Below are 19126 nucleotides of genomic sequence, written 5' to 3' on the forward strand. Positions count from 1 at the left end.
TGTTTTGGGGTGTATTTTTACACATACCCATTCTGGGTGGGAGAAATATCTCTGTGAATTGACAATTGAGTGTAAAAAAAAAACAGAAAAGTTGTTGTTTACAGAGATATTTCTCCCACCCAGCATGAGTATGTGTGAAAAGACACCCCAAAACACATTAGACTACTTCTCCTGAGTACGGCGATACCACATGTGTGACAATTTTTTTGCCGCCTAGCTGCGCAAAGGGGCCCAAGTCCAATGAGCACCTTTAGGCTTTACAGGGGTGCTCACAATCCCCCCCCCCCCCACCAAAAAAAAATGCCAGGGCAGTACAAGTACCCCACAAGTGACCCAATTTTGGAAAGTAGACACCCCAAGGTATTCACTGAGGGGAATGGTGAGTCCATGGCAGATTTTATTTTTTTTGTCAAACACTTTTTTTTAATCACAAAGTGTCATTTTCGGCTAACTTGTGACAAAAAATAAAATCTGTTATGAACTCACTATGCCCCTCAGCAAATACCTTGGGGTGTCTTCTTTCCAAAATTGGGTCATTTGGAGGTATTTATACTATCCTGGCATTCTAGCACTTCAAGAAACATCACTGCGGTGTGTGGCTTTGCTTTTGTGTGCTGCTTTTCCTCAGGTGGTCATCCCATTGCAGTTTGTGCTTTGTAATCATGTGCCTTCGTAAGGTAGTTGTCCCTACGTGGGTCTTGGTCTTTCCACGGCTCAATTTTCGGTGGCAGAGAGTACAGATTGCTCTGATCTGAGGCAGACACACAAAAAAATGTCCACACCGCTGAGCCCTGGGGTGATGGCACTTTGGTGGTGGCGACCGACTGAGTGTTAAGTGGGGTGCCAGAATCAGAGCAGGAGGAGGAAGATATGTCACGCTTTCGTGCGGAAGCTAAGAAAGAAGAGGTGTTCTGTGTTAAATAGTCAACTACGTCATGACAATATTGGGGGTTGATGGCACGTGCCTTCTTCTGAACACTGTGCTTTGGTCGAGGGCCGCACAAAATCACGACAGCGTGACCTCGAACACACCTGCCAGGTGGTCTGCCTCTGGCTCTGCCTTTTTTTTTCTATATTGGGGGGGATGAAGTGAAAGGTATGCACTGACTTGACTTATACAATGTACGGTTAAACAGGTGCAGTGAACAGGTTGCAGTGACTGCTGGTACAACAATGTGCGGTAACACAGGTGCAGTGAACAGGTTGCAGTGACTGGTATTACAAATGTGCAGCTGTCACACACACAGGTACCGTGAACAGGTGCAGCGACTGGTGGTGGTATATAAAACAGCGTGTGCTCACATAGGTAGGTGCACTGAACAGTGAACAGGTGCAGTGATTGGGATTACAAATGTGCAGCTGACACACACACAGGTACCCTGAACAGGTGCAATGACTGGTGGTATTAATAATGCATGCGCTCACGTAATTATAGGTAGGTAGGTGCACTGAACAGTGAACAGGTGCAGTGATTGGGATTACAAATGTGCAGCTGCCTGTCACACACACAGGTAGTCATTGAATGTGCTGGGCCTGGCAGTGGCACAGTAGGCATTACCAAGGCTGTCTATGCAACACAAGTGTCTGTGGGACACACATACAAAAAAAAAATTAGATCATAAGAACAAGATTAGCTCTCAAAAGAGCTGTTGAGGGGTGCTTTTTTAGCTATAAGAATCAGCAAGGAGCAAGCTAACAAGCCTACAAGAGCCGAACTAAGCTTTCCCTATAGCTCTCTCTGCAGCAGCAGCAGCAGTTCTCCATTCTCTAATTACTGCAGGCACACAGGTGAGTCCAATGCCTGACGCTGCCTGCCTTTTATAAGGGGGGGGGGCTCCAGGAGTGGGGTTTGCGATCTCCGTGATCGCAAACCCCGGAAGTTCGCCGGTTCCCGTTCACCCGCGAACCGTTCGGGCTGTCTCTAATGACCGAGCAATAAACCGTTATAGCTGCAGTGGTCTGAATTGTAAAAAATGGCCTGGTCTTTAGAGGAGTTTAAGCCTGTGGTCCTTCAGTGGTTGAGTCTGCTTTAAGCCTAACTTCATTCTTAATTCAGACATGCTCAAAAGCTGACCCGAATCATTTGGTAATACCGAAGGATGATTTTTGTGAGGCTTCGCACATACAGGGCTTGATACACAAAGCGGTGCTAACTGTTAGCACGCCTGTGACACCCCCTTAGCACGTCTAAACGAGCTTTTCGCGCGTAAAACTTTATGCGCGTAAAACTTTACGCGCGCACTGCACAGAGCGCAGGGCGCTCCGCGCGAAGTGCCCATTAAAGCCTATGGGACTTAGCACACGCATAGGACTTTGCGCACGCAAAACTTTGCGCACAAAACTTTGTGCGCGATCTGATTGAAAAATCTGGTGCTAACCGACTTAGCACCCTGGTTAGCACGTCTAAAGACTTTAGACGTGCTAAGTAGGTTAGCACCGCTTTGTGAATCAAGCCCACAGTGTGTATTCATTTATGCAGAACATTTTGTACAAAAGGCAAATTGTACTAAATCATACTAAATCATATGATAAAAGCACCTAAAGAAACTAGTTTTATAAGAGCATATAGCCTGAAGCATCGGGCTGTGGCTGTATTGCTGCTTAGACAAGATGTCTTTTTTTTCATTGATCCACAATATAGAGTTTTTGGTTTACTAAATTGTGGTGCTGACCAACAGTGATTGCTGATTGCTGCAGTCCTGGTTGTGCAGCCACTGGATGGGCTCGATTCACAAAGCGGTGATAACTCAGTTATCACGCCTAAAAGACTTTAGGCGTGATAACCTTTGCACTAGCAAAGTTATCACCGCTTTGTGCTCTAACTCGCGCGAAGCTACCGCACGTAAGCGCGCGCGCAAAGTCCCATAGGGCTTAATGGGAGCTTCGCGCGAAGCGCCGGGTGCTGCGCTTGCGGAAAATTTGCGCGAGTTTCTTCTTATCATGCCTAAACTAGGTTTAGGCGTGATAAAGGGGTTTTCACTCGCGTGCAAACACTTTGCACCGCTTTGTGAATCAGGCCCGATGTCTAAGAACACCTAGGGCTTGATTCACAAAAGAGTGCTAACTGTTAGCACGGCCGTTTTCGCGTGAATTTTCGCATTGCGCGCGATCGCGAATTTTCGCGCGAACCGATAACGTTTTTGCGCGCAAACGCGAATTTTCGCACGGAAACGATATCGATTTCGCGGGAAAATTCGCGTTTGCGCGCGAAACCGTTATCAGTTTGCGTGAAAATTCGCGATCGTGCGCAATGCGAAAATTCACGCGAAAACAGCCGTGCTAACAGTTAGCACTCTTTTGTGAATCAAGCCCCTACTCTCTTTGCAGGAGAGCTACCCTGAACTGTCTTTTATTTTATTATAACAATACAAAAATCTTGAATATGTACATAATTATGTGAATGAAAATTGTTATATTGAAAAAAATATTGTCTAACATACCAAAGCTTCACTGGCAGAAGTTACTTCCAATTTGACTTCGAGATGTGACAAAGCCTCATCCAGGTCCTGCAAGGCGGGGTCTTGTGGCAAATGCATAGGGTCAGAGGTTACTGACAATTTATTCACATGATACTGTGTCCAAAATAAAAGAATAGCCAATTAAACATTTTGCCAAAATTATATTTTATACCAAGTGTCTATTTGCCATTTTTTCAGTTTTCCATTTTACCATTTATTGCCCTCATTACACATGGGTCATTCAGCAAATAGACCTACCATGATCTCAGTATTATCTATCCACATACCAGTCTCATTTAACAACCATAGTTTACCAATATAACTTTATATTAGCCCAACATTTACCAAGTCTAACATTTTTTGTCCACAGAAGCTATTTGCAGGTTCACATTGATAGCATGCGTGAAGTGACTAGAGATGGTCCGAACTGTTCGCCGGCAAATTGGAACCGCGAACTTTACCGGAAGTTCGATTTGCACCCATAGTGCATCATGTAGGTCAACTTTGACCCTCTACATCACAGTCAGCAGGCACATTGTAGCCAATAAGGCTACACTCCCTCCTGGAGCCCCCCCCCCCCCCCTTATAAAAGGCAGGCAGCGTCAGGCTTTTCACTCACTCGTGTGCCTGCAGTAATTAGAGAAGGGAGAGCTGCTGCAGACCCGGCAGGTCTGTTCGAGGTCTTGCTGGCCCAAAGTACAGTGCTCAGAAGAAGGCACGTCTCATCAACTCCCAAGATTGCCAGGACGTGGTTGTCCATTTAACACAGAACACCTCATCTTCCGCAGCCACCAGCACTACTACTAGCACCACATCCGCTGCATTTGACATTTCGCTGGAGTTATTTGGTGGGGAAATCACTGATGCACAGCCATTCTTGTTACAAGAAGATGAAGGCGCTAAGCAAGTTACACCACCTCATATGTCTGAGTTAGGCGACACTATGGACATAACGTGTGAGGAGGAGGAGGATGAAGTACCTGCTGTTGGTGCAGTTTATGAGGTGTCTGAGGCAAGCGAAGCTGGGGAGGATGATTATGATGATACGGATGCCACGTGGGTTCCCAATAGAGGAGATGAACAGGGGGGCAGTTCAGAGGGGGAGTCAGAGAGGAGTAGGAGGAGACAAGTTGCTGAAAGAAGAAGGGGGAGCTCGTCATCAGAAACAGCTGGTGGCAGTTTCCGGCGCCATGTATCGCCACCTATGGACAGCCAACATGCCCTTCAATGTCAGCTGCTGAGGCCACCATCGTGCCCACACCCCAGGGGGGCTCAGCGGTTTGGAAATTTTTTACTGTGTCTGCCATAGATCAGAGCAATGCCATCTGTTCTCTCTGTCCAAAGTCCAACCGCACAAGTGGCACATCTAAGTTTTCAGCTCTGACATCTCCAAAAAATTAAAGCTATTGTAGTGGCGTGATAGCTGGTGGCAGGCTATTGTATTTGTAGTGGCGTAATAGCTGGTGGCAGCAGACAATGCAGTTTAGTGTGGACCCTGGTGTTGATGGCGAGTACCACAGACAGGAGCAGCAGGATGAGCAGGTCGATGAAGCTATTGGAGTGGTGTAATAGCTGGTGGCAGCAGGCGATGTAGTTTAGTGTGGACCCTGGTGTTGGTGGATACCACAGACAGGAGCAGCAGGAGCAGGATGAGGTCGATGCAGCTATTGGAGTGGCGTAATAGCTGGTGGCAGCAGGCAATGTAGTTTAGTGTGGACCCTGGTGTTGGTGGGTACCACAGACAGGAGCAGCAGGAGCAGGATGAGTAGGTCAATGCAGCTATTGGAGTGGCATAATAGCTGGTGGCAGCAGACGATGTAGTTTAGTGTGGACCCTGGTGTTGGTGGCAGGTACCACAGACAGGAGCAGCAGGAGCAGGATGAGTAGGTCAATGCAGCTATTGGAGTGGCGTAATAGCTGGTGGCAGCAGGCGATGTAGTTTAGTGTGGACCCTGGTGTTGGTGGCGGGTACCACAGACAGCAGCAGCAGGAGCAGGATGAGTAGGTCGATGCAGCTATTGGAAAGGCGTAATAGCAGGTGGCAGCAGGTGATGTAGTTTAGTGTGGACCCTGGTGTTGGTGGGTACCACAGACAGGAGCAGCAAGAGCAGGATGAGTAGGTCGATGCAGCTATTGGAGTGGCGTAATAGCTGGTGGCAGCAGATGATGTAGTTTAGTGTGGACCCTGGTGTTGGTGGCGGGTACCACATACAGGAGCAGCAGGAGCAGGATGAGTAGGTCGATGCAGCTATTGGAGTGGCGTAATAGCAGGTGGCAGCAGATGATGCAGTTTAGTGTGGACCCTGGTGTTGGTGGCGGGTACCACAGCCAGGAGCAGCAGGAGCAGGATGAGTAGGTCGATGCAGCTATTGGAGTGGCGTAATAGCTGGTGGCAGCAGGCGATGTAGTTTAGTGTGGACCCTGGTGTTGATGGGTACCACAGACAGGAGCAGCAGGAGCAGGATGAGTAGGTCGATGCAGCTATTGGAGTGGCGTAATAGCTGGTGGCAGCAGACAATGTAGTTTAGTGTGGACCCTAGTGTTGGTGGCGGGTACCACAGCCAGGAGCAGCAGGAGCAGGATGAGTAGGTCGATGCAGCTATTGGAGTGGCGTAATAGCTGGTGGCAGCAGGCGATGTAGTTTAGTGTGGACCCTGGTGTTGGTAAGTACCACAGACAGGAGCAGCAGGAGCAGGATGAGTAGGTCGATGCAGCTGTTGGAGTGGCGTAATAGCTGGTGGCAGCAGACGATGTAGTTTAGTGTGGACCCTGGTGTTGGTGAGTACCACAGACAGGAGCAGCAGGAGCAGGATGAGTAGGTCGATGCAGCTGTTGGAGTGGCGTAATAGCTGGTGGCAGCAGGCGATGTAGTTTAGTGTGGACCCTGGTGTTGATGGGTACCACAGACAGGAGCAGCAGGAGCAGGATGAGTAGGTCGATGCAGCTATTGGAGTGGCGTAATAGCTGGTGGCAGCAGACAATGTAGTTTAGTGTGGACCCTAGTGTTGGTGGCGGGTACCACAGCCAGGAGCAGCAGGAGCAGGATGAGTAGGTCGATGCAGCTATTGGAGTGGCGTAATAGCTGGTGGCAGCAGGCGATGTAGTTTAGTGTGGACCCTGGTGTTGGTAAGTACCACAGACAGGAGCAGCAGGAGCAGGATGAGTAGGTCGATGCAGCTGTTGGAGTGGCGTAATAGCTGGTGGCAGCAGACGATGTAGTTTAGTGTGGACCCTGGTGTTGGTGAGTACCACAGACAGGAGCAGCAGGAGCAGGATGAGTAGGTCGATGCAGCTATCGGAGTGGCTTAATAGCAGGTGGCAGCAGGCGATGTTGTTTAGTGTGGACCCTGGTGTTGGTGGGTACCACAGAAAGAAGCAGCAGGAGCAGGATGAGTAGGTTGATGGAGCTATTGGAGTGGCGTAATAGCTGGTGGCAGCAGACGATGTAGTTTAGTGTGGACCCTAGTGTTGGTGGCGGGTACCACAGCTAGGAGCAGCAGGAGCAGGATGAGTAGGTCGATGCAGCTATTGGAGTGGCGTAATAGCTGGTGGCAGCAGGCGATGTAGTTTAGTGTGGGCCCTGGTGTTGGTGGGTACCACAGACAGGAGCAGCAGGAGCAGGATGAGTAGGTCGATGCAGCTATTGGAGTGGCGTAATAGCTGGTGGCATCAGATGATGTAGTTTAGTGTGGACCCTGGTGTTGGTGGCGGGTACCACAGACAGGAGCAGCAGGAGCAGTATGAGTAGGTCGATGAAGCTATTGGAGTGGTGTAATAGCTGGTGGCAGCAGGTGATGTAGTTTAGTGTGGACCCTGGTGTTGGTGGATACCACAGACAGGAGCAGCAGGAGCAGAATGAGTAGGTCGATGCAGCTATTGGAGTGGCATAAAAGCTGGTGGCAGCAGGCGATGTAGTTTAGTGTGGACCCTGGTGTTGGTGGCGGGTACCACATACAGGAGCAGCAGGAGCAGGATGAGTAGGTCGATGCAGCTATCGGATGGCTTAATAGCTGGTGGCAGCAGGCGATGTAGTTTAGTGTGGACCCTGGTGTTGGTGGGTACCACAGACAGGAGCAGCAGGAGCAGGATGAGTAGGTCGATGCAGATATTGGAGTGGCATAAAAGCTGGTGGCAGCAGGCAATGTAGTTTAGTGTGGACCCTGGTGTTGGTGGCGGGTACCACAGACAGGAGCAGCAGGAGCAGGATGAGTAGGTCGATGCAGCTATTGGAGTGGCGTAATAGCTGGTGGCAGCAGGCGATGTAGTTTAGTGTGGACCCTAGTGTTGGTGGCGGGTACCACAGCCAGGAGCAGCAGGAGCAGGATGAGTAGGTCGATGCAGCTATTGGAGTGGCGTAATAGCTGGTGGCAGCAGGCGATGTAGTTTAGTGTGGACCCTGGTGTTGGTGGGTACCACAGACAGGAGCAGCAGGAGCAGGATGAGTAGGTCGATGCAGCTATTGGAGTGGCGTAATAGCTGGTGGCAGCAGACGATGTAGTTTAGTGTGGACCCTGGTGTTGGTGGCGGGTACCACAGCCAGGAGCAGCAGGAGCAGGATGAGTAGGTCGATGCAGCTATTGGAGTGGTGTAATAGCTGGTGGCAGCAGGTGATGTAGTTTAGTGTGGACCCTGGTGTTGGTGGGTACCACAGACAGGAGCAGCAGGAGCAGGATGAGTAGGTCGATGCAGCTATTGGAGTGGCGTAATAGCTGGTGACAGCAGACGATGTAGTTTAGTGTGGACCCTGGTGTTGGTGGCGGGTACCACAGACAGGAGCAGCAGGAGCAGGATGAGTAGGTCGATGCAGCTATCGGAGTGGCTTAATAGCAGGAGGCAGCAGGCGATGTAGTTTAGTTTGGACCCTGGTGTTGGTGGGTACCACAGACAGGAGCAGCAGGAGCAGGATGAGTAGGTCGATGCAGCTATTGGAGTGACGTAATAGCTGGTGGCAGCAGACGATGTAGTTTAGTGTGGCCCCTGGTGTTGGTGGGTACCACAGACAGGAGCAGCAGGAGCAGGATGAGTAGGTCGATGCAGCTATTGGAGTGGCGTAATAGCTGGTGGCAGCAGGCGATGTAGTTTAGTGTGGACCCTGGTGTTGGTGGCGGGTACCACAGCTAGGAGCAGCAGGAGCAGGATGAGTAGGTCGATGCAGCTATTGGAGTGGCGTAATAGCTGGTGGCAGCAGGCGATGTAGTTTAGTGTGGACCCTGGTGTTGGTGGGTACCACAGACAGGAGCAGCAGGAGCAGGATGAGTAGGTCAATGCAGCTATTGGAGTGGCATAATAGCTGGTGGCAGCAGACAATGTAGTTTAGTGTGGACCCTGGTGTTGGTGGCAGGTACCACAGACAGGAGCAGCAGGAGCAGGATGAGTAGGTCAATGCAGCTATTGGAGTGGCGTAATAGCTGGTGGCAGCAGGCGATGTAGTTTAGTGTGGACCCTGGTGTTGGTGGGTACCACTACAGGAGCAGCAGGAGAAGGATGAGTAGGTTGATGCAGCTATTGGAGTGGCGTAATAGCTGGTGGCATCAGATGATGTAGTTTAGTGTGGACCCTGGTGTTGGTGGCGGGTACCACACACAGGAGCAGCAGGAGCAGGATGAGTAGGTCGATGCAGCTATCGGAGTGGCTTAATAGCAGGTGGCAGCAGGCGATGTAGTTTAGTGTGGACCCTGGTGTTGGTGGGTACCACAGACAGGAGCAGCAGGAGCAGGATGAGTAGGTCGATGCAGCTATTGGAGTGGCGTAATAGCTGGTGGCAGCAGACGATGTAGTTTAGTGTGGACCCTAGTGTTGGTGGCGGGTACCACAGCTAGGAGCAGCAGGAGCAGGATGAGTAGGTCGATGCAACTATTGGAGTGGCATAATAGCTGGTGGCAGCAGGCGATGTAGTTTAGTGTGGACCCTGGTGTTGGTGGGTACCACAGACAGGAGCAGCAGGAACAGGATGAGTAGGTCAATGCAGCTATTGGAGTGGCGTAATAGCTGGTGGCAGCAGGCGATGTAGTTTAGTGTGGACCCTGGTGTTGGTGGCGGGTACCACAGACAGGAGCAGCAGGAGCAGGATGAGTAGGTCGATGCAGCTATTGGAGTGGCGTAATAGCTGGTGGCAGCAGGCGATGTAGTTTAGTGTGGACCCTGGTGTTGGTGGGTACCACTACAGGAGCAGCAGGAGAAGGATGAGTAGGTCGATGCAGCTATTGGAGTGGCGTAATAGCTGGTGGCATCAGATGATGTAGTTTAGTGTGGACCCTGGTGTTGGTGGCGGGTACCACATACAGGAGTAGCAGGAGCAGGATGAGTAGGTCGATGCAGCTATCGGATGGCTTAATAGCTGGTGGCAGCAGGCGATGTAGTTTAGTGTGGACCCTGGTGTTGGTGGGTACCACAGACAGGAGCAGCAGGAGCAGGATGAGTAGGTCGATGCAGCTATTGGAGTGGCGTAATAGCTGGTGGCAGCAGGCGATGTAGTTTAGTGTGGACCCTGGTGTTGGTGGCGGGTACCACAGACAAGAGCAGCAGGAGCAGGATGAGTAGGTCGTTGCAGCTATTGGAGTGGCGTAATAGCTGGTGGCAGCAGGCGATGTAGTTTAGTGTGGACCCTGGTGTTGGTGAATACCACAGACAGGAGCAGCAGGAGCAGGATGAGTAGGTCGATGCAGCTATTGGAGTGGCATAAAAGCTGGTGGCAGCAGGCAATGTAGTTTAGTGTGGACCCTGGTGTTGGTGGCGGGTACCACAGACAGGAGCAGCAGGAGCAGGATGAGTAGGTCGATGCAGCTATTGGAGTGGCGTAATAGCTGGTGGCAGCAGACGATGTAGTTTAGTGTGGACCCTAGTGTTGGTGGCGGGTACCACAGCCAGGAGCAGCAGGAGCAGGATGAGTAGGTCGATGCAGCTATTGGAGTGGCGTAATAGCTGGTGGCAGCAGACGATGTAGTTTAGTGTGGACCCTAGTGTTGGTGGCGGGTACCACAGCCAGGAGCAGCAGGAGCAGGATGAGTAGGTCGATGCAGCTATTGGAGTGGCGTAACAGCTGGTGGCAGCAGGCGATGTAGTTTAGTGTGGGCCCTGGTGTTGGTGGGTACCACAGACAGGAGCAGCAGGAGCAGGATGAGTAGGTCGATGCAGCTATTGGAGTGGCGTAATAGCTGGTGGCAGCAGGCGATGTAGTTTAGTGTGGGCCCTGGTGTTGGTGGGTACCACAGACAGGAGCAGCAGGAGCAGGATGAGTAGGTCGATGCAGCTATTGGAGTGGCGTAATAGCTGGTGGCAGCAGGCGATGTAGTTTAGTGTGGACCCTGGTGTTGGTGGCGGGTACCACAGACAGGAGCAGCAGGAGCAGGATGAGTAGGTCGATGCAGCTATTGGAGTGGCGTAATAGCTGGTGGCAGCAGGCGATGTAGTTTAGTGTGGACCCTGGTGTTGGTGGATACCACTACAGGAGCAGCAGGAGCAGGATGAGTAGGTCGATGCAGCTATTGGAGTGGCGTAATAGCTGGTGGCATCAGATGATGTAGTTTAGTGTGGACCCTGGTGTTGGTGGCGGGTACCACAGACAAGAGCAGCAGGAGCAGGATGAGTAGGTCGATGCAGCTATTGGAGTGGCGTAATAGCTGGTGGCAGCAGGCGATGTAGTTTAGTGTGGACCCTGGTGTTGGTGGATACCACAGACAGGAGCAGCAGGAGCAGGATGAGTAGGTCGATGCAGCTATTGGAGTGGCATAAAAGCTGGTGGCAGCAGGCGATGTAGTTTAGTGTGGACCCTGGTGTTGGTGGCGGGTACCACAGACAGGAGCAGCAGGAGCAGGATGAGTAGGTCGATGCAGCTATTGGAGTGGCGTAATAGCTGGTGGCAGCAGACGATGTAGTTTAGTGTGGACCCTAGTGTTGGTGGCGGGTACCACAGCCAGGAGCAGCAGGAGCAGGATGAGTAGGTCGATGCAGCTATTGGAGTGGCGTAATAGCTGGTGGCAGCAGACGATGTAGTTTAGTGTGGACCCTAGTGTTGGTGGCGGGTACCACAGCCAGGAGCAGCAGGAGCAGGATGAGTAGGTCGATGCAGCTATTGGAGTGGCGTAACAGCTGGTGGCAGCAGGCGATGTAGTTTAGTGTGGGCCCTGGTGTTGGTGGGTACCACAGACAGGAGCAGCAGGAGCAGGATGAGTAGGTCGATGCAGCTATTGGAGTGGCGTAATAGCTGGTGGCAGCAGGCGATGTAGTTTAGTGTGGGCCCTGGTGTTGGTGGGTACCACAGACAGGAGCAGCAGGAGCAGGATGAGTAGGTCGATGCAGCTATTGGAGTGGCGTAATAGCTGGTGGCAGCAGACGATGTAGTTTAGTGTGGACCCTAGTGTTGGTGGATACCACAGACAGGAGCAGCAGGAGCAGGATGAGTAGGTCGATGCAGCTATTGGAGTGGCGTAATAGCTGGTGGCAGCAGGCGATGTAGTTTAGTGTGGACCCTGGTGTTGGTGGCGGGTACCACAGACAGGAGCAGCAGGAGCAGGATGAGTAGGTCGATGCAGCTATTGGAGTGGCGTAATAGCTGGTGGCAGCAGGCGATGTAGTTTAGTGTGGACCCTGGTGTTGGTGGATACCACTACAGGAGCAGCAGGAGCAGGATGAGTAGGTCGATGCAGCTATTGGAGTGGCGTAATATCTGGTGGCATCAGATGATGTAGTTTAGTGTGGACCCTAGTGATGGTGGGTACCACAGACAGGAGCATCAGGAACAGGATGAGTAGGTCGATGCACCCTGGCGGTGGGAGCAGCACAGGCGACAGGAGGAGGAGGAGAAGTGCAACATCTGGCAGGCAGCATAGATAGTTCACCATGTCACCTAGTTTGTTGGTACCACGGCACAGTTCAAAAATTAGAAGAGGTTCCAGGAAAAGGTCATACTGCCGCAGTTGGAGTCTCCCCACAACTCGGACAGCACAGACACATCCCAAACAAATTACACAGCTATTGTGTTTAGATAGTTCACCATGGCACTTGTAGGTACCATGGCACAGTTCAAAAATTAGGAGAGGTTCCAGGAAGCGGTCGTACTGCCGCAGTTGGGGCCTCCCCACAGCTTGGACAGTACAGACACATCCCCAAAAAATTATACAGCTATTGTGTTTAGATAGTTCACTATGGCACTTGTAGGTACCACGGCAAGTTCAAAAATTAGGAGAGGTTGCAGTAAGTGGTCGTACTGCCGCAGTTGGGGCCTCAGTCCCCACAACTCGGACAGCACAGACACCTCCAAAAAAATTACATATCAATTGTGTTTACCATGGCACCTAGTGTGTTGGTACCACGGCTGTCCAAAAATTTTGAACCAGGCTTATGCGGAGCCTGGAGGTTGTGGTGGTAAAGGGTGGTAAGGCAGGCATAGTGTGATTTACCGCCGCTTCATTTCCCCCTCTTGCCAACAACAGGGGCCAGGATTTCACCGACCACACAAGCCTGGTTTATTTGCAGAAACGTCAGTCAGTCCATAGACTGGGTGGAGAGACGAGACCGCTTCTCGGTTACCATGCCACCGGCCACACTGAAGCACCTTTCGGACAGCACGCTGGAAGGGGGGCAAGCAAGGACTTCCAGGGCGTACTGCACCAGCTCACTACAAATATCAAGGTGCTTGACCCAGTAATCCAAGGGGTCCACAGTGGTGTCGCTGTCAAGGCCGCTGTAGGACCCCATATAGTCTGCCACCATCTGGGTAAGGCGCTGGTTCTGGCTTTGAGAGCCAAATGCTGGTGCTGATGGCACCTCCTCACTCGGGAGCTGTACCAGCGTGGCGTACAGCGCCTTTGTGAGAGACAGCAGGTTTGATGGGTGCCTGCTGCTGATGGACGCAGGCACCTGCTGCTGTGCTGGCTGGACTGTGACAGTAGGGGGGGGGGGAGCCTGAGGGAAGGCTCCTCTAAGCGCCGAACCAGGGACCGCTGCAACTCCCTCATTTGGCGCACAGGGTCTCCTCCTGCTGCAGGCAGGAACTGATGCAGCTTCCCCTTCAGCCGTGGGTCCAGCATCAGGGTGATTCACATGTCCTCCCGACCATGCATCTTTTTGACCCTTGGGTCCCTGAGCAGGCACTGCAACATGTGCGCTGCCATGGGGAAGAGGGCTTCCATATCTGCTGGCACATGATGATCTTCATAAATGCGGTCCTCCTCCTCTGATTCCTCAAACTCCCCCTGGTCTCTCCACCCCCGCACCACTGCAGCTGCACTCGGCAGTGCCTCCTCATTCCTAGTAGTTTGGGTCACCCTGAGCTGCTTGGTTACTCTGTTGTTCTCGTCCAAGCCCTACTTCATACAGCCTTATCATTCCCTGCCATGTACTGATGAGGACCAAAAGTCCGAAACAGGCTGTCTACATGTGGGTTTGATATGGCTGTGTAAAACTTAAAGCTATAGGCTTGCTATAAACCAGCGGTTCTGGATGCTTGCTTGGCTTCACAAGGGCAAAAAGGGATAATTTGCATATTCAGTAGGGCATTGTGGGTAACCACAAATGTTCACTTATAACTGAATTATTGCAAATTTCCTTCTGTTTTAAGAAGGCAATTACACCAAGCTACAACAATATAAAACACTACTAGCTAAACTACAATACAACAGTGTTATATACAGGTGTTGGTGTGTAAAAATGCTGGGTTTATCACTGGGATAATGCACTTGCTTCAGCCAAACACACTGGACAAACTATCTCAGTGGCAGTCAAGCAAGGACGAGATTCTCATCATGGCCCCCTCCTTATATACAGGAGGGACTGGCCAAGGTTCCCCTCTGTGATTGGTTGCTAGGGCTTCTGCTGGGAGCCCTCTGATTGGCTGAATGACATCATCTCCTTAGTTACACTACCCGGATCCGGATATCCGACGGATATCCGGATTGTGCGGCCAGATATCCGCATAGAGCTATCCGGATCTGGCCCCAGGTATCCGGAATCCGGATCCGGCCGGATAGCTAAAAAATGGTCAAATACCTGGGTTACCCGGGTACCCAGGATCCGGATGAGCATCCCTGGACTAGTACTAATTAAACTAACTATAATCCCTAACCTACCTAAGCTAGTAGTAGGCTAAGGCTGCCCAAGGCTAGCAGGCCTAGCCTGCACACAGACTAACACTAGCCTAGCACAGTATACAGTACACACTAGCTGACTACAAACAATCAATCTACTATCTATCTATATATGACTACAATCAATGTGTTTAGGAGGTGTTTAGGAAGCAAAACGCTGGGTTTACAACAAGAGAAATGCACTTGCTCAGACGCAGCAGCACTGGAGATAGTCTCAGTACCACACAAGTCACACAGCAAGTACGTGGCTCCACAAGATGGCCGCCGCCTTATACAGAGGAGGGGAGGGCCAGGCTCCCCTCCTCTGATTGATTGCTAGGGTTGCCAGGGCTTCGGCTGGAGGACTTCTCATTGGCACAGGTCACCCGCCCACGTCACTCCAGAATACCGAAGCCGAACCCACCGCGTCATCCGGCCGAATTCGAGTGCGCATATTCAGGAACCTTCGCATTCAGGTTAGGCATGACGCGGAAACCTTCGGGTTCGGATTCAACTTCAGCAACGCTTAAAATCTACCCGAATTTTCGGGTAGATTCGCATTCGGGAGTCCTGGAGAGCACCCCTGTATTTTAGATTCATTACACACAACTGAAGTAGTTCAGGCCCTTTATTGTTTTAATATTGATGATTTTGGCATACAGCTCACGAAAACCCAAAATTCCTATCTCAAAAAATGTGCATATCATGAAAACGTTTTCTAAACGAGCTATTAACCTAATCATCTGAATCAACTAATTAACTCTAAACACCTGCAAAAGATTCCCGAGGCTTTTAAAAACTCTCAACCTAATTCATTATTTAAAACCGCAATCATGGGTAAGACTGCCGACCTGACTGCTGTCCAGAAGGCCATCATTGTCACCCTCAAGCAAGAGGGTAAGACACAGAAAGAAATTTCTGAATGAATAGGCTGTTCCCAGAGTGCTGTATCAAGGCAACTCAGTGGGAAGTCTGTGGGAAGGAAAAAGTGTGGCAGAAAACGCTGCACAACGAGAAGAGGTGACCGGACCCTGAGGAAGATTGTGGAGAAGGACCGATTCCAGACCTTGGGGGACCTACGGAAGCAGTGGACGGAGTCTGGAGTAGAAACATCCAGAGCATCCGCATTCCCCAGGTCAATTCACTTTTGAACCAGAAACAGCGGCAGAAGCGCCTGACCTGGGCTACAGAGAAGCAGCACTGGACTGTTGCTCAGTGGTCCAAAGTACTTTTTTCGGATGAAAGCAACTTTTGCATGTCATTCGGAAATCAAGGTGCCAGAGTCTGGAGAAAGACTGGGGAGAGGGAAATGCCAAAATGCCTGAAGTCCAGTATCAAGTACCCACAGTCAGTGATGGTCTGGGGTGTCATGTCAGCTGCTGGTGTTGGTCTACTGTGTTTTATCAAGGGCAGGGTTAATGCAGCTAGAGGTTTTGGAGCACTTCATGCTTCCATCTGCTGAAAAGCTTTATGGAGATGAAGATTTCATTTTTCAGCATGACCTGGCACCTGCTCACAGTGCCAAAACCACTGGTAAATGGATTACTGACCATGGTGTTAATGTGCTCAATTGGCCTGCCAACTCTCCTGACCTGAACCCCATAGAGAATCTGTGGGATATTGTGAAGAGAAAGTTAAGAGACGCAAGACCCAACACTCTGGATGAGCTTAAGGCCGCTATCGAAGCATCCTGGGCCTCCATAACACCTGAGCAGTGCCACAGGCTGATTGCCTCCATGCCACGCCACATTGAAGCAGTCATTTCTGCAAAAGGATTCCGGACCAAGTATTGAGTGCATAACTGAACATAATTATTTGAAGGTTGACTTTTTTTGTTTTAAAAACACTTTTCTTTTATTGGTCAGATGAAATATGCTAATTTTTTGAGATAGGAATTTTGGGTTTTCATGAGCTGTATGCCAAAATCATCATTATTAAAACAATAAAAGATTTGAACTACTTCAGTTGTGTGTAATGAATCTAAAATATATGAAAGTCTAATGTGTATCAGTACATTACAGAAAATAATGAACTTTATCACAATATGCAAATTTTTTTAGAAGGACCTGTACATTCGCTGTTTCACATCTGCCTCTCAGGATGATTGGGTGAGACCACTACCCACAGCAGAATTTGCTTATAACAATTTGATACACTAGTCTAAAGAATTTTTTTTTGCCAATTATGGGTATCACCCATCTACCTTTCCTCAAGTATACTCCAATTGTCTGGTGCAAGAACGGTTAAAGGGCTTGATTCACAAAGCGGTGCTAACCTACTTAGCACGTCTAAAGTGTCTAGACGCGCTAACCAGGGTGCTAAGTAGGTTAGCACCGGATTTCTCAATCAGATCGTGCGCTAACTTTGCGCGCGTAAAGTGTTACGCGCGCAAAGTTTTACGCGCGCTAAGTCCCATAGGCTTTAATGGGCACTTCGCGCGGTGCGCCCTGTGCTCTGTGCAGTACGCGCATAAAGTTTTGTGCGCGTAAAGTTTTACGCGCGTAAAGTTTTATGCGCGAAAAGCTTGTTTAGACGTGCTAAGGGGGTTTTCACAGGCGTGCTAACAGTTAGCACTGCTTTCTGAATCAAGCCCAAAGTGTCTTACCAAGAATCAAAGTCTTCTTCAAACCACTTTACAGAAAACCCAAGAGAGGGCAAGTTTACAGACAAGAAGAGGAAAGAGAGCCTGGAATTTAAAGTTGGAGATCAGGTATGATTGTCTACTATTACATAATCTGAAGTTGAAATGTCCCTCTAGGAAAATGGAGCCCAAGATCATTGGCCCTTTCCCTAATTGCAAAAAGATTCAAACTGGAATTACAAAACTATCTTTGGATTCACCCAGTATTTCAGTCTTGCTTTAAGAAGGTAACTACAAACTAGTTCCCTGGTCCTTCTTTGGAGCCACCTTCACCTATATTGGTTGACAGAGTGAAGAAATTCAAATTAGAGAAGATTTTGCACTCCAGAAGAAGAGTTGGTACAATTAAGTATTTGTTTCAATGGAAGGGCTTTGGCTCTGAAGAAAACTCATGAATATCTCAAAAGAATATTCATGCACCAAGACTAACAAAGACTTTCACAGGGTATTCCCAGGGAAACAGGTTCTGGAGGACACCCTGTGGTTGCCCTTAAAGTCACACTGACCATCCCCAGAATCCAGCCCCAACTCCTCAGTCACTGGCAGACACCATTCCAGGACACCATTCCCCAGACTTAGGGATTGACGTCCTCTGGTGATGAGGCCGCATCTTACTAGATGCGTGCGGGCCCTTATTCCTTTTATGCGTACAACAGGGGGTGTGGCTTCAGTGAACTCACCTCATCATAGCATATACCTAGCTGTTGTGTTCAGTGAACCCACCTCATCACTGCATATACTTACCTAGCTGTTGTGTTCTGTGAACCCACCTCATCACTGCATATACTTACCTAGCTGTTTTGTTCAGTGAACCCACCTCATCACAGCATATACCTAGCTGTTGTGTTCAGTGAACCCACCTCATCACTGCATATACTTACCTAGCTGTTGTGTTCAGTGAACCCACCTCATCACTGCATATACTTACCTAGCTGTTGTGTTCAGTGAACCCACCGCATCACTGCATATACTTACCTACCTTTTGTGTTGAGTGAACCCACCACATGACTGCATATACCTAGCTGTTTTGTTGAGTGAACCCACCTCATCACTGCATATACTTATCTAGGTGTTGTGTTCAGTGAGACTACGTGAGTGCACGCAGTGTGATATACCACTCCATGCATACCTGTTAACTGCACGGACAAAACAGGTAGAGGAAGAGGTAGAGGCAGACCCAGAGGAAGGCCACACGGCACCGGCAGGTCTGTGCGAGTTGATGTGATTTCGTGCGGACCTGGCACAAAGTACAATGCTCAGAAGAAGGCACGTCCCATCAACTCCCAAGATTGTCAGGACGTGGTTGACTATTTAACACAGAACACCTCATCTACCGCAGCCACCAGCACTACTACAAGCACCACATCTGGTGCATTTGACACTGTGCAGGAGTTATTTGGTGGTGAAATCACTGATTCACAGCCACTACTGCAACAACAAGATGAAGGCGCTAAGCAAGTTACACCACCTCATATGTCTGAGTTAGGCGACACTATGGGTGTAACATGTGAGGAGGAGGAGGATGAAGTACCTGCTGTTGGTGCAGTTTTGGAGGTGTCTGAGGCAAGCAAAGCTGGGCAGGATGATTATGATGCTTATCATGATACGGATCCCACATGGGTTCCTAAGAGACAAGATGACCAAGGGGACAGTTTAGAGGGGGCAGTCAGAGAGAAGTAGAAGGAGACGAGTTGCTGAAAGAAGCAGGGGGAGCTTGTTGTCAGAAACAGCTGGCGGCAGTGTCCGGTGCCATGTATCGCCACCTATGTACAGCCAGCCAACATGCCCTTCAACGTCAGCTGCTGAGGCCACCATAGTGCCATCACCCCAGGGGGGCTCAGCGGTTTGGACATTTTTTAGTGTGTCATCCTCAGATCGGAGCAAAGCCATCTGTTCTCTCTCCCTCCAAAAATTGAGCCGTGGAAAGGCGAACACTCACGTAGGGACAAGTGCCTTACGAAGGA

At 50.1% G+C, this 19126-nt stretch overlaps 1 protein-coding gene across 2 annotated transcripts in view; it reads right to left on the reverse strand.

Annotated features, from left to right (window-relative positions):
• FERMT3 (FERM domain containing kindlin 3) overlaps window positions 1-19126 on the reverse strand; it is a 333595-nt gene that overhangs the window by 158419 nt on the left and 156050 nt on the right. For both annotated transcript variants that reach the window (XM_068261020.1, XM_068261019.1), the window contains exon 8: window positions 3441-3572. In XM_068261020.1, the coding sequence (XP_068117121.1) occupies window positions 3441-3572 (132 nt within the window). The remainder of the gene's footprint in view (window positions 1-3440; window positions 3573-19126) is intronic.

This window comes from Hyperolius riggenbachi, chromosome 11 (genome assembly GCF_040937935.1).
Source record: "Hyperolius riggenbachi isolate aHypRig1 chromosome 11, aHypRig1.pri, whole genome shotgun sequence".
NCBI classification, from domain to species: domain Eukaryota; kingdom Metazoa; phylum Chordata; class Amphibia; order Anura; family Hyperoliidae; genus Hyperolius; species Hyperolius riggenbachi.